Here is a 25,248-nt window from a genome sequence, read left to right as displayed (position 1 = left end):
CGGAAAGTAAGTTTCCATTTTGGCAGAACTAGGCTCCGATTTATATTTTTTTAATATAATCCTACTCGAAGTGAAGCCATGCAATCTATAGCAATGTTAGTTGGTATTGAGTGAAAATCGGTTCAGAATTGGATATGCCTCCCACATTTTACTTCCATCGGAAACCAAATTATACCTGCTCCAAGCCAATTTTTTGAAAGGCGGTATAATCTACTTCCAATAAATTCTTTTGTTACTGGAGCTCTACTAAATATACATAGTGGTGTAGGGTATCACATAGTCTGTCGCCGGATTTTTTACTTTTCCTTACTTTTTTTAAGGTTTCCTTATCTCAGCAGTACTTCCCTAGCAGTAGAGTTGTGTCAACCTAGTTTATAGATCAGTAAAATAGTTCCTAAACGTATGAGTGATTTCATAAATGTCATATCACTCATACGCCGAGCTTTCATTCAAATCCACGGACCTAGATAATGAACTCTAACTACTAATGTCTATAACCTTCAAACCTGTTGATTTGCTGGACACATTTCGCATGATGGGCGTATACGTTTTCTTAATAAATCACAAAGAATATTACTCATTCGTCCGAAAAAATTACTTCTTAATAACTAAAATAGATTAAAAACCAGGACCTATGACTTTCAAAAAGACACACACGCACACAGATACAAATGCACAACCTACACCTGACCTACCTGTAACTCTGTTTGAAAAAAAAAAAAAACATTTATCATTCATGTAGGTTAATTTATTAGTGCGAATTTTTGTTCTTCTTTTTATTTGCCCTTTTCATGCAAGGGTCACGATGGCAAACATGCAAACAATGAATGAGAACGAACGACAGATACCTAACAAATATGAAAAACAAAATGTAACTAAATTTTTTGCTGAAAATAAAAACATGTCCCTCCCCCAATACTTCACTTTACTCCGTCCTCGCCTGCAACAATAATGAAAATTGAATAATTGTAATAAAACGGCCAATGAACCACACAAGTCACAGCACGAACACGGAAAATAGACACAAACATGCCAACAGATAGAGAGTCCAAATATAGCAACGCCGCGGTAAAATACAAACAAAACCAAAAAAATGAAAATTCCAGAATGCCAATGACTGATAGCTGCCGCCGCCGCCGCTGCCGGTCAGTGGAATCGAAATGAAAGTAATGTGCCAAACAGGTCATTGAAATGCGTGTGACCGAATGGAATAAAATGACCGTTTATTAGGGAAATGGACTTTTTGGCAAAGAAAAAGTGCAATGCACAGAAAGAGAGATGCCAAATTATGTAAATTTATTTTCCTACCAATATCGTGAGGAGAGGTCTTCCTAAAATATAGAAATTAAATTTCCATAATTTAAAAGTAGAAGGATTTTATTATACCATACAGCATAATGTGTTTATGCTATTATAGTTTTGACTGGCTCAAAAATTATGGAACACCTCGACGTCTTCGTATAGACCCCAATATAACGGTAACTTCCTATATTCAGTATTTTTGTGATTTTGGCAGTATTTTCAGTATTTTTTAACGGATTTTCATGCCCTACAATACAATGTGTTTGCGTTATTATAAGTTTGATTGGGCCAAAAATTATGGAACACCTTGAATTATTGGTCCTGCACATAGGAGTGAATATATGGATCTTCCTATCTCGACGAGCTGAGTCAATCTAGCTATGTATGGTCGTCCGTCTATCCGTCATGTTAATTTGTAATCACCCTACAGCTTACAATTATGTCCCGATTCTCACGAAATTTTGCATTGAGGTGGGGTTATATTCAGAATAGAAGCCTATTGCTTTCGGAGATAATCGCAAAATATTTAAAGTTAAAATGGTCCAAAAAACAAAACATTTTCTGAATTTGCTATTTCTCTACAGGCCACAATTATAGACCAATCGGAACTTTAGGGCTGGCCAGAAGCCTACAATATTTGGATGGTCATCGAATAATATTTAGCGGATGAAATGGACCAAACGTTTTACGTAAGAAAATTCGAATATTTTTAATCAAAGGGAAATCACAAATACTCTAATTGGCCACTTCGACCTTTACAGTCAAGATATCGAATATATAGCAAAATAGGTACAATACAGGGTGAGATAAAAAAAAAAAACTGCAACAAAGTCAAACGCCATAATTTTTATATATTTTTTTTTAATTTTATTGAATGAAAGCAAAAAATGTCGGAAATAGCATTAAATTTTAGAATAAGTTTAGATTTGCCATAATTGGTCGAATTGGTCATTTTGTAACCATTCTTGGATGGCGCGTGCTGAGTGCGATGGTGCTGAGTCCTGTTGGAATGTCCAAGGTCTGCGGCCAAAATGTTTGCGGGCCCATGGCTTTAATACACCCTCCAGAATATTTTCGCGATAATATTCGACATTTATTCTGATGCCACGGTCGATTAATACGAGCGGAGAGCGACCATCGGCTGTAATGGCAGTCCACACCATCAGTATGACCGGCGCTTGAGTTCTTGTGGCCACAGGAAGGTGCACATTTTCAGCTGACCTCTTTGGCAAGTAAACACGATCATTTTGTTTTGTTTGCAAACTGCTGGACAACGAATGTTTTCTCATCGGCGAAAACCAAATTCGGCAGTTCACCACTTTCGGACAAGCGGAAAAATATCTTTAGCTCTTTATTCGGTTGCGGTGTAAGTTCTTTCACTTTTTGAAATTTCAATTTTCAGTTTTTCAATATTTGCCGAATGAAATATTGCGATATATTCAGTTCACGAGGCATTTTTTGGCAACTACGACGCGGGTTTCGACCGAATTTGAACATATATAAAATTCGAATATAATATTATCAAATTTGAAACAATTTCGGTGAATAATGCTGCTAATACCATCAAAATAATATAAATAATAAAGGAATAAAGGGAGGTACCGTTATCAGATACAAAGTTTAATATAATTCCGGCGAATAATGTCGCTAAATTCATCAAAATACAGAATATCGGTGGGTACCGTTATATGGAGCTATACGAAGATGTGGACCTACACGGCCCATTTTATGTTTTATGCTGTAGTATCTATTACGAACTTCAAATTCCAAATTTGAAACAATTCCGGTCAAAAATGTCGCTAAAATCAACAAACTACCGAATATCGGGGGCTTACCGTTTTATGGGGGCTACACGATATAGTGGACCGATATGGCCCATCTTCGAACTTAATCAGCCGGCAGAATGATCAAAAGAATGATCTCTGCAAAATTTTAGCTTCCTATCTCATTTTTTTTTTACTCTAGCGTCATTACAACAGATGGACGGGCATGACTAAATCGTCTTAGAAGTTTACCCTGATTTGTTAGGTCTTTAATACTATTTCATACTATGTATGGTGGAGGGTATAAAAATACTCTCAATCTGATATAAGCAATATCAACGCATCTTCTGATATCTATATATATAAAAGGAAGTTGTGTTAGTTACTACGCTTATAACTTAAGAACCGCTGGACAGATTTTAACGATTCAAACAAATTCGGAATTGTCTCTTTTCCGAAAAGGATAATATCCAAAAAAATCGCGTAAAAATGTGATATATTAACATTTTCATTTTGACTTATGAAATGTACAATAGTAATGTTTTATTTTGCATGATTTTTTCCATTTTGACTTACTTTTTTCTAATGTACATTTGTAGTGTTTTTTTATATTTTTTTTTTAATTCGAATATTAATACCAATTTATTTAATTGACTTGATTTCTTGAGAACTGAAATTCATGGCGGGTTGCATGGAAGTCAGTCAAATGATATCGAAATAACTTAACGCGGTTAGACCAATGTTAAAAGATAATTACTTTTTCAAAATCGCTAAAAACACGATAAAAGAGATGTAATGGCAAAAATTCTCAAATCGGGAAAAATCGAAAAAAAAAAATCAATGGAAATTGACTAGATATGGAAATAATCCATCCAATGAGAACTTAAAATGCAAAATTCATTGGGACTGCAACCAGTGAAATACCGAATATGAAGAGCACTGTTATATGCGAACTATATAAAATAGTGGAGCAAATTGAAAATTTGGAAAGAAAAGGATACATTTCCTCGGAAAATTCTTCCGAAACCTTAAAAGTAACCTTAACTCCCATGAAACGTTATACGGTGACTATGCGCTATCATCAGTAGTCAGTTTGGTTGGTACATAACAATCCCAAAAAGGGGGGATCAAACGTTTTTAGGGTCCATTTTACATAGTTTAACCAAACACAAAGGGCCTCAAATATTTTGCTCTATACTTCGCAAAAGTTACCATAGAGTTTTAAATTTTTCCTAGGGGTTTCATGAATAATCAGTTGTTCAAATATATATCAGATGTATATCAAATGTTGGTAATTTGAGATTTTAAGAAGAACAACACATTTTTTCAAATAATTATAAGAATAGGACCATGCTTTGGTATAACCCTTATATGTGGACCTATTTCTTTCATATTACAATAATCCGCCCAATGAGAACTCAAAATGCAATTCATTGGAATTGCAATCAGTGAAATACTGAATATAAAGGGTGCAAAATGGTAGAGCGAATTGGACATTTAGGAAAAAAAAAAAACTTTCAAGATATCTTAAATCGCTTTTGCAGGTCACGATATATGACCCCCGGATAAGGGTACACTCCTTTTTCAAGTATAGTTTACATTTTAACCATATTTTACTCATATGCATTTTAGCAAAAGTTGGTAATTTGAGAAGAAACCATCCTCGCAAAAAATGATCACGTTTTGGTATAACCATTATATAATTTAAGCTATATTCGGGGTTTTCGACATTTTTCTTTCATTTTTCAGGCCTTTATTTGGCATCTTTGTTTCTACGGGTGTAAAAAACCTCTTCTCATAATATTTTGACTTTTGGAGTAGAGTCCATCTTGGTCTTGATCACATTCATCAATTGATTTGGCTAAAAAATTGTATTTAGGCTACTCTGGGGTAGAGAATCGTCTTACAGATAATTGTCCACATAGGCATTTATTTGAGTATAGTTCCCACATTAGTGTACCCGCAAATCCACCTTCCTAACCAATGTTTGGTCAGAAAAAAAAAATTTGGTATACTATTGAATTTTTAACTCTCAAGAGAATATTGGCTGGGAACGTAGATGTGGGATGTACGTCTACATGCTTTGATCTCCGAAATATCAAATTGTGGCAGAAACATGAAAAAATCACGAATATTATTTTATGGATCGTTATTGAATTATACTATGAAGAAAAATATGGACTTTATGGGTTTTCCAACACACAATTTAAATGACAAAAATAAATTAATTCCTATCTTAAGGTAATGGGTGTAAAAGACCAATTATCTTTGACTATTTTGAAATCATTCAGATCAGTGTTCTATAATGCCTTAAAAAATATGCATTAAAAACTAAAAGTAGGGGCCGGCAACGCGGACCGGGCCAGCTAGTAAAATATAAATATCTTTTCATAGTATTGTGTTTGAAATTTTACAAAAATCAAAAAATTTCGAAAACTTATTATCCCTCAAAAATTATAAATATTTTAATACCTAGAAGACATTAAAATTCTTGTGTGTTGTAGTGTGGTTTCTTCTTCTCATTTTTGTTTATAATAAATTTTGCATAATATTGAATACGTACAATTTCGATAATACAAAAAAAAAAAAAAAAACAATATGTACATTTTTAATTAATGTCGAAAATATATTCTAGACAGCCGAACAATTGGCTATAAGTGCTTGCGGTGTTTTGTATTTTTTTTTTTTTTAATTTTTGCGGTTTAAAATATTTCAAAAATGTATTATAAACAAATAACGAATAAAAGTAATTTCACTTAGTGTAAACAAAATGTTTGCCTGAAGTGAAATCTATGAATGGCCCTCCACGGTGGGTTAGGGTAAATTATAAATTTTTATTAGTGCAAATAGAAATGAACGAAATTTATATACCCTCAGACATATGACTATGGCCAAAATATACCTCATCGGACATTTGGAGTTAATCTATTACTGGATTACTTAAAAACCATGCTATTAAGGTTCGTTTTCTATCTGAGGGGTCTCCATTTTCCTCACCTATCTAACCAAAAACACTTGCGGCAATTATAATTCATTTATTTAAATCAGGTCTTAGTTGTTTTGCAAATTTAAGATTATTTTGGGAAGTTGCCCATTTCTGAACTCTATCTAGGCTTAGTGAAAAATGTACGATGTGCCCAGTTTTCGTGGTCGGACGAATCCACTCAAAATTTTCTTAGAAGATTTTCATTCAAAGAAATTCGTTACTCACGACTACTCAGCCAAATACCGCTGTTTCGACGACAAGTGCCGATCACCAACAATACGAATCCAATTGCCGAGTAGCAGTACGCGAATACAACAGCCGAGCACGACTGGCGCCTACAAGAACCACATACTACAAGCCGAGTATCATCGACTCGAATGCATTGTGTCCAATCCGACCTGTACTCCAATTGTTAATAACTCGACTACGCCGGCGATTGCCACCAGCACCCCTCTCGCAGCAGGGTTGCTTCAAACCTACCTACACACGAAACAATTCCCCCCAACATAAAATATGGGCAATATTAACTTTGTCGTTCGAAATACTCGTGTCAGACCCAACAAAGTATATATATTCTTGATCAGCATTGAATTCTATGCTATCTTTCGAACAAATTGAGATAGATGGCTAACACTTGTATTTTGCCAGCAGGCAGGTTAAGTTCGCAAATGAGACATGTCGATCCATTTTTTCGTATAGCCCCTTTATAACGGTACTTCTCAATATTCGGCATTTAAGGGATTTTAACGACCGAATATAGACCGGAATTATTTCAAATTTTCAAAGATTCTAATGGGTACTACAACCTATGACCAAAAAACTTATGCAGGTCCACGTCTTCGTATACCCCACATAAAAAGTTATTCCCAATATTCGGTATGTTTATGGCATTGGAGACATTATATACCGGAAATGTTCCAAATTTCGTAATGGATACTTCAACCTGTGACAAAAATTTCTATGGAGGTCAACATCTTCGTATACCCCACAAACAACGGTACCTCCTTTTTTTCCTATTTGAAGGTCCTAATGAGTACTATAGCTTATTACAAAAATTTTCGTGTACAGGTCCTCCTTTTCGTACAGCCCCTCTTATAATGGTTTTGAATTAAACGATATTTAAAAAAAAATCAAGTTCCTTACAAATGGTGAAAGAAATTAAAAGTTCGGCTCGGCCGAACATATGTGCTTGCTACTTGTGTTACTTAAGGTAAAATATAAGAAGTAAATATAATCCGATGACTATCCCAAATGGTTGGTATTTTTCCTAATCCCATCTTTAACTCCAATCTAGAATCAGCGTCGATTGGTCTGTAATTGTGATCTATTGAAAGCCAAAAAAGCTGTTTCTGGTCTATTTTATCCCTTAAATATTTTTTTTATTTTTATACTTCTTTAGGATCGTAACATAGAGAGAGAATCTAATTTAATACAGCCAGGTGGACGAACGAGCAAACCCAGCTAGGGTGAATTAACTCGTCGAGATTGGATTGTCGATGAGCGTGGTGTAGGGTATAAAATATGCTATAGTCGATTTTAGCTTCAACCATTTCGTCAATTCATTGATGAATCTCAGTCAGTCAGTAAGAAATTTAATTAATCAATCTTTCAGCACTCATTAGCTCATTGCTCTACTCTTAAATTTATTTTATCCAAATAAATGAAATGCTGTAAACAAATTAGCAAAAAAAATCTCTAAAAGTAGATAGTAGAAATTTGCTATTTTAGAAGCTGTGCCACATTGGCTGTGTTTTAAGATCAAATATAGATCTTCTTTCAAAAAATTATTGAGTTGTGATAGGTACAAATATTCGTCAAAAAATTCAAGGAATTTTAAACGATCTATATATATCCCGCACTCAAATGATATATAATATTTTCCAAATTCTGTAATACCCAAAAATTATAGAAATTTTGTAGTTAGAGATATGATAAGTAGTGGATATATGATAATTTTTGGGAAATGTTGAAAGCTTTCCACTTCGTCTTATAAAAACAAAACTATTGGCAATGTCGAAATTTAAAGAAAATCGAACATTTGTTTCCAGTTTTATGTCAAAATATAGGATTCCATTATATTTAGTCCAAAATTGTAAAAGAGCTTTAACAACATTTAATCAAAGAACCCAGAGTCCACTTGACATTTTCCACAACCCAGACTGGATTTTGTGCTGTGAAATTATAAGAAAATGTGCATCAAATTGAAAAAAGTGCTGAATTTTTCACAAATAAACTAAGTTTTTTTATTAACAAAAATTGATGATATCGTTCGCCGGGAATGGGCCAAAATACTGCAGAGTAAAATTCTGGCAGCGTTTGACGGTTTCATTGGCCGTTTGAAGGCCAAAGGTGACCAATTTGATCAAATCTAAACTTATTCTAAAATTTGATGCTATTTCCGACATTTTTGCTTTCATTTAATAAAATTTAAAAAAAATGTAAAAATTATGGCATTTGACTTTGTTGCAGTTTTTTTATCTCACACTGTATTTTATTTGTGATGTGTATTAAACTGTTACTGTTAAAATCATAAAAATAGCCAAAATAGGGAGTTTGCCGATACATTGAGGTCTATACTAAGACGAGTACTTGCGAGGACTTGTCATAGGCCATTACAACAATATTCAAATACGAAACTTGAAAAAATCCAAATATAACACGGTATAGCTATATGAGCGCTATACGGATACCTGGACCTGCATAGACAATTATCTATCACAGGCTGTTTTACCCGTTACGAATTGCAAACATGACATTTGAAACAACAAACAAATCATACAAATACGGAATATAGAAAGGTACAGCTATATAGGGGCTATATGTAGACGTGGACCTGAAAACACAATTTTCTGTTACAGACTGTAGTACCCATTTCGAAGTGAAAATGGGAAATTTGAAACAATTCCGGTAAATAATATCGGAACAATCATCAGAATACCGAATAGAGGGAGGTACCGTTATAAGGGAGCTATACGAAGACCTGGACCTGCATAGCTAATTTTCTGTCGTAGGCTGTAGTACCTATTTGGAACTTGAAATTCGAAATTTGAAACAATTGCGGTAAATAATGTCGCTGAAATCACGAAACTAACGAATGTAGAGAGGTACAGTTATATGGGGGTTATCCCCAACAGTGAACCCTTAGAGCCCATTTTGAATACCAAAAATCCTGCAGACAAAACACACATTTGAGTAAAATTTTATCAAACTACTTCAAATCGTTCGGAAGCTGGAGTGATTTCCACACATGGACGGACAGACGGACGTTCATCGTTAAATCGGCACTACTTTGCGGGGTCTAAAACGAATTTGGAGGTGTCAACGGTTTGTCAACGGAATGACAAACTTATTATACCTTCCTTACTATAGTGGAGGGTATAAAAATCCATTCGTAGCTCAGCAAGTTGAGGAAAACATATCTGAAATTATTCCACGATTTGAAAACACATTCCTAAATTTCGCTTTATTTATTCTCCAATATTATTTAGTTTTGAACTGCAAATATTCACTTTCTCACATTACATAACAAATATTCAAAGGGCTTTGCCCCAAATGTTTATTTATTGATGACATTAATCCATCATCACCCGACAGCAATCATTTCATCATTTTTTTGTAATATTCTAATCTATTAAAATTTCAAATGTCATGCGTTTTATCCTTTGATGTCCCTAATCCCCATCATAAATTATCGAAAAAAGAGGGGGCGTCATAATGACATTGAATAACCAACAGACATTGATACATAAAACAGATGAACAGTCATTCGGAGGAGACAATGACTGAATGCCATCAGTTCTGTCACACGTAACCCCGTTGTATTAAACTTGACACTAATGTCCGAAATGACATGTCCATCTAATGTGTTGCGCCAGCACGAAGTCCTACAACACATATTCCGACGACAATTATTCGAACGAGTCAAACTTAAAATTAATGAAAGTCTATATAAATCTTGAATAAAAACGCATACATACAACCTTTTTTTTTACAAACATACATAACCGGACAAAGGACATAAAGTTAAGTGCGTTGAAATTTTAGAATTCACATACCATGGCAGAGAGTATATACACATACAAAAAGGACATTGGTGCTTTGTCAAACGTTGGTTATGTGTCCTTTTCCTTCCTTTTTTTGCTATTTATCTTTTTGGCATTGTTATCTAGAACAGGCGTCTATGTGGCGCCACTCTCATCCTTTTTGGCGTCACATTTCATTCGCATTTTCTACGGACGGGCGTTGTTGTTGCTGCCATTGTTGTTATCATCCGCCGAGTTAACTTTAATGATTACTGTGGAGATTTTTATGAAACGAAATCTGTCATTAAATAAAATTCTAATGCGAACCAATTTGCCCGGCTAGTTCCAGTCAGAGTGTCATATAATTTTCCGCTACGCGAACATATTGTATGGCGTAGAGAAGAGTGGTGTGAATTATTGATGAGAGATTTTAAAAAATATACTTTATTATTAGGAATGGGTGTCTAGATATTGAAATGATGTCCTGAAGATAAATAAATTTAAAAGAAAATAAACTTAGACTATAGTCTGGCGGATAATAAACAAATAAAAAAGCGTCCGGGCCGAACTTTTATTACCGTCCACCTTGAAAATTTTCCAAAAAATTCCGTCGAAAAATACCACTTAAAGGAAATCTGTTATATGTGGGCTATATAAAGACGTGACCCATTGTACCCATTGCGAACTTTAAATACGAAATTTGAAACAATTCCAGTAAAAATGTCGCTAAAATCATCCAAATACCCAATATCGGGGGTACAGTTGTATAAGGGCTATACGATATCGGGGACGGGGACTCACAAAGAAATTCTAGTGTAGAATTTCAGACATTTTCATTGAAAAATATCGAATATCGGGTGTACCGTTATATATGGGGGACGATGTACCCTGCCTGCAGACAAAAGTCTGATGTATGCTTCTTATCTTAATTCGTTTTTACTACAGCGTGTTCACAACTGACGTACAGACGGACGGACGGACAGGGCTAAATAGTCTCAGAATTGTACGCTAATGAAGAATAAATATACTTTGTTATTAAATAATTATTTCGATGAGTTACAAACGGAATGACGAACTTAATAAACCTTCCATACTATGTATGGTGTAAGGTTTAAAAAGATACCCTATACCAATATATTTTGAAAAAATGTCTGTAGATAAGGACCATTTTTGACAAGGATTAACAAATACATCAAATGATTTATGTCCCGGTTTAAGAATATTTTTTTTTCAGGGACTTAGAACCTAGCCAATAAATCAGGGATTTTTAAGATATTTCCACAAGGTCAATCTAGATAAAATTCGTGGGTGGCTTAAAATCATCTGAAGGACTGTGGTGAAATCATTAACGTATTGCCCAAGAATCACGATTTTTATACCCTACAATACTATGTATTGGAGGAATTATAAGTTTGGGCCAAAAATTAAGTAACACCTCGATATATTCGAAGGTATATAGTCCTGTCTAGCCGAGCTGAGTCGATCTAGCTATGTATGTCCGTCCGTCCGTCTGTCCATGTTAATTTGTAACCACGCTACTGGTCGCAGTTATGGCGCAGTCCTCACGAAATTGAAAATGGAGGTGGGGATAGGGTGAGAATACAAACCTAGTTTTTGGAGATGATCACATAAAATTTAGGGGTTGAAATGGACCAAAAACTGATTTTTTTTCTGATTTTAAAGTTGGTCTACAGGTAACAATTCAGAAGCCTTCAGAAGCCTATTTAGCGGGTAAAATGGACCATAACTTTTATGTAAAAAATACGAACATTTCCACTAAACTAAAATGTTACTCCTGACCGCTACAGTGGTACGGGTACATTGCAAATTAGGTACAGTCTATATGTACATAAAAACCGCAGGACTGATTTTGACAATTCCCGACAATTCGGAATGGCGTCTTACCAGAAAAGAATAGACTCGAAGAAAAATTGCCCAAAAATATGCAAATAAAAATGTGAATATTTTTTGTCAAAAGATGTATCGCATGCGATTTATATACCCTACAACACAATGTATTGGGGATATTATAAGTTTGATTGGGCCAAAAATTATGTAACACTTCGAAATATTGGTTTTCCACATAGGAAAGTATATATGGATCTTCCTATTTCGCCGAGCTGAGTCGATCTAGCCATGTATGTCCGTCCGTCTGTCCATGTTAATTTGTAATCACTCTACAGGTCGCAATTATGGCCCGATTCTCACGAAATTTGGCATGGAGGTGGGGTTATGGTCAGCTTATTTTTTTGAGATGATCGCATAATATTTAGGAGTTGAAATGGACCAAAAACTAAAAAAATTCCTGATTTTGCAGTTGCTCTACAGGTCGCAATTATAGACCAATCAATGCGGAAGTTAGCATGGGGCTAGAACTTAGGGCTGGGCAGAAGTCTTTCAATTTTGATGATCATCGGGTAATATTTAGTGGGTGAAATAGGCCACAACATTTGTGTTAAATGAAAGTCAAATTTTCCATTAATCCGCGAATATTTTTAATCCCGGCGAAATCACAAATAGACGAACGGATCAATTCTGACCGTTACGTGGATGCCGATAGTAAATATATCGAATGTATATTTCGAAATATATACAATGTGTATACACAAAGAAAGGGGGATGGATGGACCGATTTTAACAACTTTTGTCAATTCAGAATGCCCTCTTGACATAAAAGTATGACATCTAAAAAAATTGCAGAAAAATATGCCAATAATGATGTTAATATAGATTTTGTAGTATTTTGTGACATTTTTTTATTTTTTCATAATTTTTATCGCATGCGATTTTTTCAATTTGACTAAGAATATTGAAGTGTACATTTTGTAAAATGTTTTTCACCTTACAACACAGGTTGGGGTTATTATATGCAGATTGCAATTATCGTCCGATCCTCACGAAAAATTTCACAAAGGTAGACTAAGGCTCAGAAGGGTTAGGCTTATTGTTTTCAAAGATGTCGCAATAGGGTCGAAATGGACAACAAAAAGAAAAAATTTCTTCATCACACAATTGAAGCTAATCAACACGCCTGAGAAGAGAGTTAAGGACAGGGAAGAATTCTAGCATTTTTATGACCACTATATTTAGCTGTAAAATGGACCATAATAACTAACAGCATGACGGAGTGCATAAATATTGGACAAATGTCCCTGGTCAAAATGCTAAGGGTAATATGTGGGCAGTGCTCCGTGATAAAATTTCAAAAGCGAAACCTTCCAAAATGGATTTGGACATAAGGAGACTTCTGACATATTTTAGTGTTGTAGGGTATCACATGGTCGGCCCCGCACGACTATAGCCTTTACTTACTTGTTTTTTTTTTCGTTCACTTCCTTGACGTCGGGCTACGCTACCAGTATCACCGGTAACGAGCAATGGTACGAGACACAAAAGATTTATTCACATTTTAATGGTGCAGTGCTCTAACGGTAGTCACTTGAGGTTTTCCAACCAAATATAAAGAAATCACACTATCACGCTTGAATTCCATCACGAATAACTTTTTTTCTGGAAAACACCAAAATGCTTTTGTACGCTTGTAAACAATATAATGAGCTGTCACCGGAATAATTTTAACAGCTGTCAGACGAGTGGCTTAGAAATCCCAACCCAACCAGTGTTCCTGATGCCAAATATCAGATTTCAAGCAGTATCCGTTCAAGCAATATTGCATATAAGTACAAATTTCTAAAATTTCCAAGCTTACACTCCAATAGTAATTTTAATTCCAAATTTCAGGACTGCAGCTCTATGGGAACATATAAATTGTACAAAATTTAGTACCATTTAGTACAAATAAGTACGAATTTCCAAAACTACCTACATACATTAGTCACACAATACAATAGCAATTTTATATCCAAATTTCAGAATTCCAACTCTATCGGTTCACCCAAATCACATTTACCAAATTTAGCACCAATTATTTCTTTTCGTGGACATGAGTACAAATTTAGAAGACATCCTCCATATCCCAATCCTATACTCCACCTGTTAATTAATTTCAACTTTCAGGATTCCAGTTCCATCCGTACCTCAAAATTCAAATTGTACTAAATTTAGTACCGTTTAGTAATTATACCCTCCACCTTGGAAAGGAGGGTATATTAAATTTGCCATTCCGTTTGTAACATCCTTAAATATTCGTCGTAGACCCCATACCCCATAAAGTATATATATTCATAATCAGCATAAAATTCTAAGTCGATTTAACGATGTCCGTCTGTCTGTCTGTTGAAATCACGATACAGCCCACATTATTTGACGTAGAGCGCCAAAATTTAACAGAGCAATTTGTATTGTATCTAGGATGGTTGGGATTGAAAATGAGATATATCGGTCCACGTTCTGGTATAGTCCCCATATAACGATTCCTGCCGATATTCGGTATTCTGATGATTTATGCCACATTTTTTCACGGATTTGTCTGAAAATTGGTATTTGTAGGTCATAATGGGTCCCTGAGCTTGTGGCAAAACATTGCATGTATAGGTTCATGTTGTGGTATAGCCCCCATATAACGGTACCTCCCAATATTCGGTATTTTATTTTTTTTGCCACATTTTTTCACGGATTTGTCTAAAAATTGGTATTTGTTGGTCATAATGTGTTCCAGCTCCGGTGGCGAAAAATTGCATGTGTAGGTCCATGATTTGGTATTCGGTATTTTGATGGTTTTTGCCACATTTTTTAACTGATTTGTCTACAAATTGGTATTTGTGGGTCATAATAGGTCCTAGTTCGTGTGGCGAAACATTGTATGTATAGGTCCACGTTTTCATTTAGTCCCCATATAACGGTACCTCCCAATATTCGGTATTTTGATGATTTTTGATACATTTTTTCAAGAATTTCTCTAAAAATTGGTAGTTGTAGATCATAATGGGTCCCAGTTCGTGTGGCGAGTCATTGTAATTACAGGTCCACGATTTGGTATAGCCCCCATATAACGGTACCTCCCGATATTCGGCATTTTAATGGTTTTTGCCACATTTCTTCTAATGTTTCCTTTAACCTAAGGTGAAGGGTATTAAAAGTTTGGCCCGGCCGAACTTAACGTTTTTTTACTTGTTTTCGTTTACATTAGTACACAATTCCGAGACTACCTCCTTACATCGACTCTACTCCTCAACCTTGATTCCCATTTCAAATTTCATTTTAACATTTTGAGTTTAAGCTTTAATCCGTAACGGCAAAAAGTTTGAGAATCCCACTACTGAACACCATGCGTGCTTTTTAGAACTAGCTACATGAAAAATAAGAACTTCCTATTCACAACGCATAGTACGCAAATACTGTGATATGAAAACCCCTGACGTGTTCTAAAATAATCCATTAGACCACACTCGATAAGAACAACTTACAACTTTTGTGGTAAATATTTATCAAGGTATTAAAATAAAATAGGTCATATTCATTTCCGGTTTCAGTTTAAAATAAAAAAGAAACACACTTCCTTAACTCAAACGCATACTTCCATTAACGAGCCATAACAAACGTCTACAAGAGTCTCCATTCGAAATAGCTTATGTGCGTTGGTCATTGCATTGCAGCAAAATGCTTAACCCCAACAACTGGTTTACAATTTCTATTTATAATCCATTCAATTGGGTGCCGGAGAATTTTCCATACCCATTGACACCTCATCGAAAAGAATCGTCGTTAATTTACTTGCCAAGCTAGAAAAAAAGGTGTGACGTGCTAAAAACTTGCAAATAAACTTGTGCAGCCATTTCAATTTCTTGACCATTGTTTACACGAAAGGTGGCACAACAAAAGGACTTGTTGGCTCCTTGGACGTGGCAAGTTGGCACCTTTCATGGTAAGTCCATAAACTATATGTGCATGTGTGAGTTTATATACTCACATATATATATATGTATATATGCATATGTATATCAAAAAGGTAACTTGGCGAACTCTGGCCCGTAGTAATTTGTCATGAAAACCCACTGAACTTTGAATAGTGTCCGACATAAATTTTAAAATGTACTTTTATGCACACACACAAATATCAACACAAATTATCACATTATTTTTCATTCAATTTAAGTCAAGGAGACTATCTATTATGTACCCTGTCCTTTAAAGTGGCGGGAAAAAAAACTGCTGCTCCCATTTCGGTAATTCACACAAATGCCAAAAAAAAAAAACGTGGCTACACCTTAAACAATTATTTTTGGAGGTTAAATTTTACTTGAACGGCAATTTGAAGTTGCCTTTATACTACTTTTGCAATTGTCCGCCATTGTTGAAATCTCTGACATATTTGGCAACAAATAATGAGGTTTGAGCCAATATTTCTTGGTGGACAGAGCAAGACAAACAAGTGAGAGTAAATCAGTGAAAAAGGGAGTCCTTCAGAACTTCCATTGAAAGCCTTACGGTCGTTTACAAAATTTTGTGGTCAGTAACAAAGATTTTTTTGGAGAAAACATGGTGGTCCTTTATTACAAGACGTTTGGATCTCCAACATAGTCGATTTATGCATGTCCGACCGTCCGTTTGTCCATGTATTTTTGTAAACAACGTACAGTTCGCATTTATTGCCCGATCCAGATGAAATTTTGCACAAATCATTTGTTTGACCCAAGGACGAACCCTATTGAAATTGGAGATAATCGGTAAAAATTTAGATATAGCTCCCATATATATCTTCGTCCGATTTACCTTTTATTGTGCACCAAACGTCTAATATTTGTCAAAATGGGATGGAATTTGGCACTTACAACCAAATTGAGTCTAGAAGCTAGTATGTCAAATTTGGTGAAGATCGGTTCAGATCGGTCAGATATAGCTATAGCTCCCATATATATTGTTCATCCGATGTGTTATATTTGTTACCCACAGCCGTAATATGCACTCCGTAACAACGATATTCAGGGAAATATATCAAATACAGCTCAGAAATATCTTTGCCAAATTTTATCGAGATCGGTTCCGATTTGCATATAGCTCCCATATATATCTTTATCCAATTTCAAATTAATTGTGCACCAAATAGCGTGTATGATTGAATTCTCCAACAAAAAATTTTAATTGTTATGCGGATCTCTACTAAATCAGCAAAGTGGTGTATGGTATCATAAAGTCGGTCCCGCCCGACTTTAAGACTTTCTTTACTGGTTTTTTTGATCAAGTAGCGCCTAGGATTTTAATATCATTCCTTCCACGCTGAGCTATCATAAAAAAAACTTAAAGTTTCTGTAAAAATTACAATTTAGCCTTCCGTAAAGATCCGGATAATGGGCGTTCTGATCTTCTGGTACCATTTTGGGAAGGATTTCTGGTATTCTATGAGGAGACCATTTGATCCTCTATGAAGAAACCTTCTGTTTATTTTTGAGGAGAGCCTTTAGGCTTTCTTTTTTTTTTTTTTTTTTTTTTGAAATGTTTTCCGTTCCTCTGGGAGACGAACTTTGGGTCTTCAATGAGAATACCTTCGGATATTCTTTGAGAAGATCTTCCAATGTTCTTCACGAATACCATTGAGCATTGTTAAGCCCCAATGGTATCAAAAGAATTTGGAGGTTTTTATGAGGATAGGTTCTAGTTATCTATCAAGAAGACCTTGTGATCTTATATGAGAAAGATATTTCGGTATCATAAGATATTCAGGTTTTCTATGAAAAGAACTTATGCTCTTCCAAGAGAATATCATCAGGTCTTCCAAGAGAAAATCTTTAGCTCTTTCACGAGAAGAACTTCAGCTCTTCAAGGAGAAGACTTTCAGTTCTTCCAAGAGAAAACCTCAGCTCTTCCAGGTAAAGATTTTCTGTTTTTTATAAGAAGAGCTTCAGCTTCTATAAAGGAGACTTCTAGTTTTTTTATGCAGAAAATTTTCGGCTCTTCTAGCAGAAGACCTTCAGTTCTTCTAGCAGAAGTCCTTCAGTCTTCTATGAAGAAGACCTTTAGATCTTCTATGAACAAGATCTTTAGATCTTCTGTGAAGAAGACCTAAGCTCTTCTATGAAGTAGACCTTTAGCTCTTCTAGCAGAAGACCTTCATCTCTTTTACCAGAAGACCTTCAGCTTCTGGGAGAAGACCTTCAGCTCTTTTACCAGAAGACCTTCAGCTCTTCTGGGGGAAGACCTTCAGCTCTACTGGGAGAAGACCTCCCGGACTACTACGAGAAGAAGTCCTGTACAGCTATGATAAGACCTTCACCTCTTTTGGGAGAAGACCTTCAGATCTTCTGGGAGAAGACCTTCAGATCTTCTGGGAGAAGACCTTCAGATCTTCTGGGAGAAGACCTTCAGCTCTTCTAGGAGAAGACCTCCCGGACTACTACGAGAAGACGTCCCGTACAGCTATTAGAAGACCTCCTGGTCTCCTCTGGAGAAGAAGACCTACTGGTCTTCTATGGAGAAGCGGAAATATTGGTCTTCTCTAGAGAAGAAGACCTACTGGTCTTCTATGGGGAAGAAGACCTACTGGTCCCCTCTGAAGATGGAGATCTACTGTTCTTCTCTGGAGAAGAAGACCTACTGTTCTTCTCTCTAGAAAAAGACCTACCTGTCTTCTCTAGAGTAGGTCTTCTTCTTCTGGTCTTCTATGGGGAAGAAGACCTACTGGTCCCCTACTGGTCTTCTCTGAAGAAGAAGACCTACTGGTCTTCTATGGAGAAGTCCTTCTGGCCTTCTAAGAAGAAAATTTCCGGTTCTTCTAGTAAGAAGACCTTCTGGTCGTCTATGGAGAAGACCTACTGGTCTTCAAGTAACCTTCTGGTCTTCTATGAAGAAGACCTTCAACTGGTCTTCTATGAGGAAGACCTTCTGCTGCTCTTCTACAAAAAAAGACTTTCTACTAGCCTTCTATGAATAAGGCTTTCTGGTCTTCTATAAAGTAGACCTTCTAATCTTATATACAGAAGATCTTGTGGTATTCTATAAAGAAGCCCTTATTGTCATCTATAAAGAAGTCCTTCTGGTCTTCTGTAAAGAAGACCTTCTGATCTTCTTTAAAAAAGAACTTCTGGTCTTTTATAAACTTCTGGTTTTAAATAAAGAAGACCTTCTAGACTTCTGGACTTCTCTGATGAAGACCTTTCTCTGTTCTTCTCTGAAGAACACCTTACTCTACTCTTCTCTGAAAATGAGCTTCCTCTCATCTTCTTCTGCTCTTCTCTGAAGAATACCTTTCTCTGCTCTTCTCCGAAGTAAACAATCCTCTGCTCTTCTCTGAAGTAAACCATCGTCTGCTCTTCTCTGAAGAAGATTGCTCTGCTATTTTTGTAGAAGTATTTTTTCTTGTCTATTAGGAGAAGACCTTCGATTCTTTTATAAGAATAACTTCTGTATTACTTCCTAATTTTGTTTTCCAAATTTTCTGTTTTTAATTTCGAATTTTCCCTTATGTTCCTCTATTAATTTCTATATGTACATATTTTTCTATTTTCTAATGGATTATCAGCAAACTAATAAATCATGAATTGTGTGGAAAATTAACAACTTAACGGCATCTAATACCCCACTAAGCAATCTCATTTATTACAAATCATTTCACAAATTTATATTTCTTGAAATCTCCAATCATTTTCACCACAGTGTCTGGCAGTTTTAATGGTCGTACATAAAACAGGGAGAAAAAAATACATGATTGGGTGTGGTGTACTTGTTTTGTATTAAAGGAGAATACAAACTTATGTGAACTATTCCGCAAAAAAAAAACATTGAACAAAATAAAAAAATATCGACAAAAATGCAATTTAAATATTTCCAAAATATTTTTCATTTGTCTAAATTTTTCTAATTTATCTAAATATTTTTTTTAAAAACTCTTTTATTGGTCAAACTCTTGTTTTTTTTTTTTGGCATTTTCGAATTTTTTACATGACCCTTTGTTCTCCTTTTCATTTGCCCTCAAATCGCTTAGAAAAATACGAGGGAGGACATATTAAATGACCTATAAAAATGTGAAATATCAAAAGTCATGCCTCAATTATAATTCAAGTATTGAAATCAAGAACTAAAATAAAAATAAATACCAACAACAACATGAAATGGTGCCAAGTTATTGGTATTCAAAGCCTAGTGTCTGACAATTCCTGACATAGTTCCAAAAGCATTGTCATCATCAGAAGCAATGAGTGTGGGTTATTTTTATTTTCGAAGCATATTTGTTGTTCTTTCGATATGTGGGTTATCCTATTTGTCCTTTGTTCTTATTCATTTGTCTATCTGTCGCTCTTCGTATTAACTGGAGTTGGAGTTTTTTTTTCGCTGGGATGTTGACATCATCACCATCACCAGTTCAACAACACCACTATTTTAAGAAAGTTTTATGTGACCCAGTCAACATTTGGCAATTTTCGAAGGCATTTTGCCGTTATTTGTAGTTTCTTTCTGTCAGCCAGAATGGCGCTCAACGTAATCTATGTTAAGGGCAATTTTCTTTTTAGTATTCCATCAATGAATGGTTCTTCGTGTGGGGTAACATGGTCTAATTCTAAGAAATTTGTTACAAACAATGAATTTTATTTCTAATATATTTACGTCATCGCATCTCAAAAATATGGTGTTGTTAAAATAATTTTATTGAACAACAATTGTAGAGGTAGTTTAGAGTTTAAATGGTCGAAAATGTGCGTGCGTTTTTTTTTTTTTTTTTTTTTTGTAAAGGAAACAAGACAATTTATGGAAAATGCTTAAGGTTCAATGTTTGTCATGGGAAGTAGTAAAGTGTGTCATTAACTCAATTGACTTTTGAAAATTAATTAAATTTTAAATCGAATATCTTTTAAAGAGAGAGTTTTAAAGAGTAACCATACAGGCTGAGATGAAAAAACTGCAACCAACTTCAGAGTGCTGTCATTTCTAAGCCACTCGTCCGACAGCTGTTAAAAATATTCCAGTGATAGCTGATTATATTATTTACAAGCGTACAAAAGCATTTTGGTGAGAAATTTCTAGAAAATAAGTTATTCGTGGTGTAATTCAGGCGTGATAATGTGATTTCTTTATATTTGGCTGGAAAACCACAAGTGGCTATCGTTAGAGCACTCCAACAATTAAAAGTGAATAAATCTTTGTGTCACGTACCATCGCTCGTCACAATGATACTGGTAGTGTAGCCCGACGTCAAGGAAGTGGACGGAATAAAGCAGCAACATCACCAGAAATACTTCGAAAAGTAACGAAGCAACTTGATCGAAAGCCGCGACGCAGTGGTCGAAAAATGGCTCGTGAGCTGAACATATCGCAATATTTCATTCGGCAAATATTGAAAAATGAACTCGGGGAAAAGCCATTGAATTTCCCAAAAGTGCAAGAACTTACACCGCAACGTAAAAACCAGTAGAGAAATGCTTAAAGACGGGCGAGGCCGACTTTATGATACCCTACACCACTTTGCTAATTTAGTAGACCTGCGCATAACAATTAAAAGTTTTTATGGGTGAATTCAATCACACACGCTATGATTATAATTACAATTTAAAGTTAAATTCGGACTTGTATTGCCCATTTGGTGCACAATTAATTTGAAATCAGATAAAGATATATATGGGAACTATATCCAAATCTGAACCGATCTCAATAAAATTTGGCAAAGATATTTTTGAGCTGTATTTGATATAATTCCCTGAATATCGTTATTACGGAGTGCATATTACGGCTGTAGGTAACAAATACAACAAATCGGATGAACAATATATATATGGGAGCTATAGCTATATCTGAAATATCAAATTTGTCATACTACCTTCTAGAGTAAATTCGGTCGTATGTGCCAAATTCCATCCAATTTGAGCAAATATTAGACGTTTGGTGCACAATAAAAGGTAAATCGGACGAAGTTATATATGGGAGCTATATCCAAATCTGAACCGATCTCGATAAAATTTAGCAAAGGTATTTCTGAGCTGCATTTGATATATTTCCCCAAATATTGTTGTTACAGAGTGCATATTACGGCTGCGGAGGACAAAAATAACAAATCGGATGAACAATATATATGGGAGCTATAGCTATATCTGAACCGATTTCGATCAAATTTGGCATACTTATTTTCAGGCCTAATTTAGTTGTATGTGCAAAATTCCATACTATTTGGTCTGATATTACACGTTTGGTGCACAATAAAAGGCAAATCGGACGAAGATATACATGGGAGCTACATCTAAATTTTGACCGATTATCTCCAATTTCAATAGGTTCGTCCTTAGGCCAAGCAAATGATTTGCAAAATTTAATCTGGATAGGGCAATAAATGCGATCTGTGCCTTGTTTACAAAAATACATGGACAGACGGACGGACATGCATAAATCGACTCAGAATGTGATTCTATGCAGATCATCAAAAGGGACTATGGATGTATCTCGTTTCCTTTTGCCTGTTACAAACAAATGCACAAAGACATAATACCCTGACCACCTTGTGGTGTAGGGTATAAAAATAGACTCAAAAGAGCTAAAAAGTTGCTTCGCTTGGCCGACAGTTGTGAACTGCCGAATTTGGTTTTCTCCGATGAGAAAACCTTCGTTGTCCAGCAGTTTGTAAACAAACAAAATGATCGTGCTTACTTGCCAAAGAGGTCAGCTGAAAATGTACCATCTGTTGGCCACCAGAACTCAAGCCCCGGTCATGGTGACGGTGTGGGCCGCCATAACAGCCGATTATCGCTCTCGGCTCGTATTAATCGACCGTGGCATCAGAATAAATGGCGAATATTATCGCGAAAACATTCTGGAGGGTGTATTAGAGCCTTGGGCACGCAAACATTTTTGCCGCAGACCCTGGACATTCCAACAGGACATAGTACCATCGAGCTCAGCGTCACCAAAGAATGGTTACAAAATGAGGTTCCTCGCTTCATTTCCAACGCACAATGGACACCAAAGACTCCGGATACCAATCCGTTGAACTATTGTGTCTCGAGTATTTTGGAAAGCAAGGTTGACACTAAAAAATAACAAAGTGTCGATCACCTCATGCAAGCGCTTCGCCGGGAATGGACCAAAATACCGCAGAGCAACATTCGGGCAGCGTGTGACAGTTTCATTGGCCGTTTGAAGGCCATAATTCGTGCCAAAGGTGATGAATTCGAGCAAATCTAAAGTTATTCTGAAATTTTATATGCCATTTCCGACAATTGTTGCTTTTATTCAATAGAATTTAAAAAAAAATAATGTAAAAATTATGGCGACTACTTTGTTGCATTTTTTTATCTAACCCTTTATACCTTAAATTCAAGGATTTCAAGGAATCGTGTTTCCTCCTCAATTTAGGTTTCTTTGGGATCTAAACTTTCAAAACGCCGATACATGTGTCTTCTATTTCTAGCTCCATTTTCATAATCTACTGGACTTTTTCCTATAATAATTGAAAATTTTTACATTTGTCACACAAAATAATTGAAGTTTTCCCATTATTCCTTATTTAAAAAATGTTCTCTATTTTACTTTTTTCCTTTTTCCAGCTGCCGACCCCAATCCCAGCAATCGCCTACAGTGCTGGCATTGTAGCTCCGACACAATTGGCTCTGAGGACTTTTGTGGTGAAGTTTTCAACGAAGACAACATACCTGTAGATTTGCTCAAGGAACGCAATCTAAGCGTGTTGCGTGCCTGTAATAGCAGCATTAAATCGGAGCATGAAAGGCCAGTTTGTCGTAAAACCGTGGAAGAAGGTTGGCATTTTTTCATTTTTTAATTATGCTAATGAGCTTATTTGCAGGACATTAACGTTTATCTCTCTCCCCATCTCTCTCACTCTCTCTTTCATTTTCAGTTAATGGCCAGACGATAGTAAAACGCTTCTGTTACTATACCAACAAATCGGATACTTTGAATCATTGCATGGATGATCCCACCGAGAAAAATGTCCATCGCATTTTCTGTGAAGATTGTCTGACGGAGAAATGTAATGGCGCCATTGGGATGGGTGGTAATTTGTTGGGTCTCCTTTCGGCTGCCGTCACCTTGATAATTGTCGTGGTGGGCAAGCATGTCAGTGTTTAAACGTTTTCAGCGGAATGGTGGCTAAATAATTTACGAAATGTATACTTTATGTGGAGCAGCACAAGAAAATTAAAACACAAAAAAAAAAAACGATGGAAACTAAATAGTAATCCTCCCTCCCTCCAAACCTCCCCCTCCTACACACCTAATAACTTCCGTAATTACAATTAAGCCAACCAAAAAAAAAAAATGAGTGGATTTATTCTTTTATAATTATTTTGTGATATTTTTGTTGTTAGTCACTTGATTTAATCTAATTTTAAGAATTAATTTATTAAGTAGTTAGTACGCAAATTAATTTAATGATATATAGTTTTAAAAAGTATGGGAAATATACAGCTATGTCCACGATTTCCGATCAATTGAAAACAGTCACTTGTGTAATTGTATTTTCTTCTCTAAAAAGTTTATTTTTTTAATATTAATTAATTTAAATAAATATATTTATTTTTACACAGTTTTGTTCTGTGATCTTAATTTTAGCTTTATTTTATCTAAGAATGAGAACTTTAGAAGTTATATTTTAAAAGTAAATAAGTCAAAATTTATATAAAAATTAATTTTCAAAATTTAAAAAAAAAAATATTAACAAAAAATTTCTTAAATTATAAAAACCGAAACAAAAATCCGATTTTCAAAATGTTAATGGAAAAGTTTTAAAGAAGAGAAGCTTTTGACAAACTGCCTTAAGTTCGCCTTGATATTATTTTATACCTAAGATTTAAAAATATATTTTATAAGCATCTATTTCGCCATATTTGTAAATGTTCAATGTACACAAATACATAATTAAATAAATTAACAAGAAAAAAACAACCTTCGAAATATGACAGAAAAAAGAAAACCAAATAAAGTTACTTTAAAACCTACCATTTACTTTCCTTATTTCACAGAAGCAAGTTTTGATATAATAGCAATTTTCCCAAAAATATTTTGTACAAAATTTATGAATTCTAGATATTAAACACATAATAAAACATGACCGATTTATCCATTGTGTGCTTTATCCGGTCTGCTATTTCACTGATTAGAGGAATATAACCCATATAAAAATCTCAAAGATTTTAAAGTATTTCTAAACACTTATTAAATTGGAAATTGTGGCATAAATCTTGAAAATATCGAAAATCAAGAGGTGCCTTTATATGGAGGTTATATCAATTAGTGGACCTATAGCAAATATTTTTTGCAGGGGGAGAATAGACCTACCAAA

At 35.1% G+C, this 25,248-nt stretch overlaps 1 protein-coding gene across 1 annotated transcript in view; it reads left to right on the top strand.

The window, feature by feature from the left end:
• The window catches only part of LOC101887345 (uncharacterized), a 33,074-nt gene extending 8,172 nt beyond the window's left edge, over positions 1-24,902 (top strand). The window contains exons 2-3 of the mRNA XM_005185479.4: positions 23,495-23,704; positions 23,806-24,902. Of these exons, the coding sequence (XP_005185536.1) occupies positions 23,495-23,704; positions 23,806-24,035 (440 nt within the window). The 3' untranslated portion in view covers positions 24,036-24,902. The remainder of the gene's footprint in view (positions 1-23,494; positions 23,705-23,805) is intronic.
• Positions 24,903-25,248: the final 346 nt, after the last annotated feature.

The sequence above is a fragment of the Musca domestica genome, unplaced genomic scaffold, assembly GCF_030504385.1.
Source record: "Musca domestica strain aabys unplaced genomic scaffold, Musca_domestica.polishedcontigs.V.1.1 34, whole genome shotgun sequence".
NCBI lineage: Eukaryota > Metazoa > Arthropoda > Insecta > Diptera > Muscidae > Musca > Musca domestica.
Note: the sequence above shows the minus strand (reverse complement) of the source record. Positions and strands in the feature narration are given on the sequence as shown.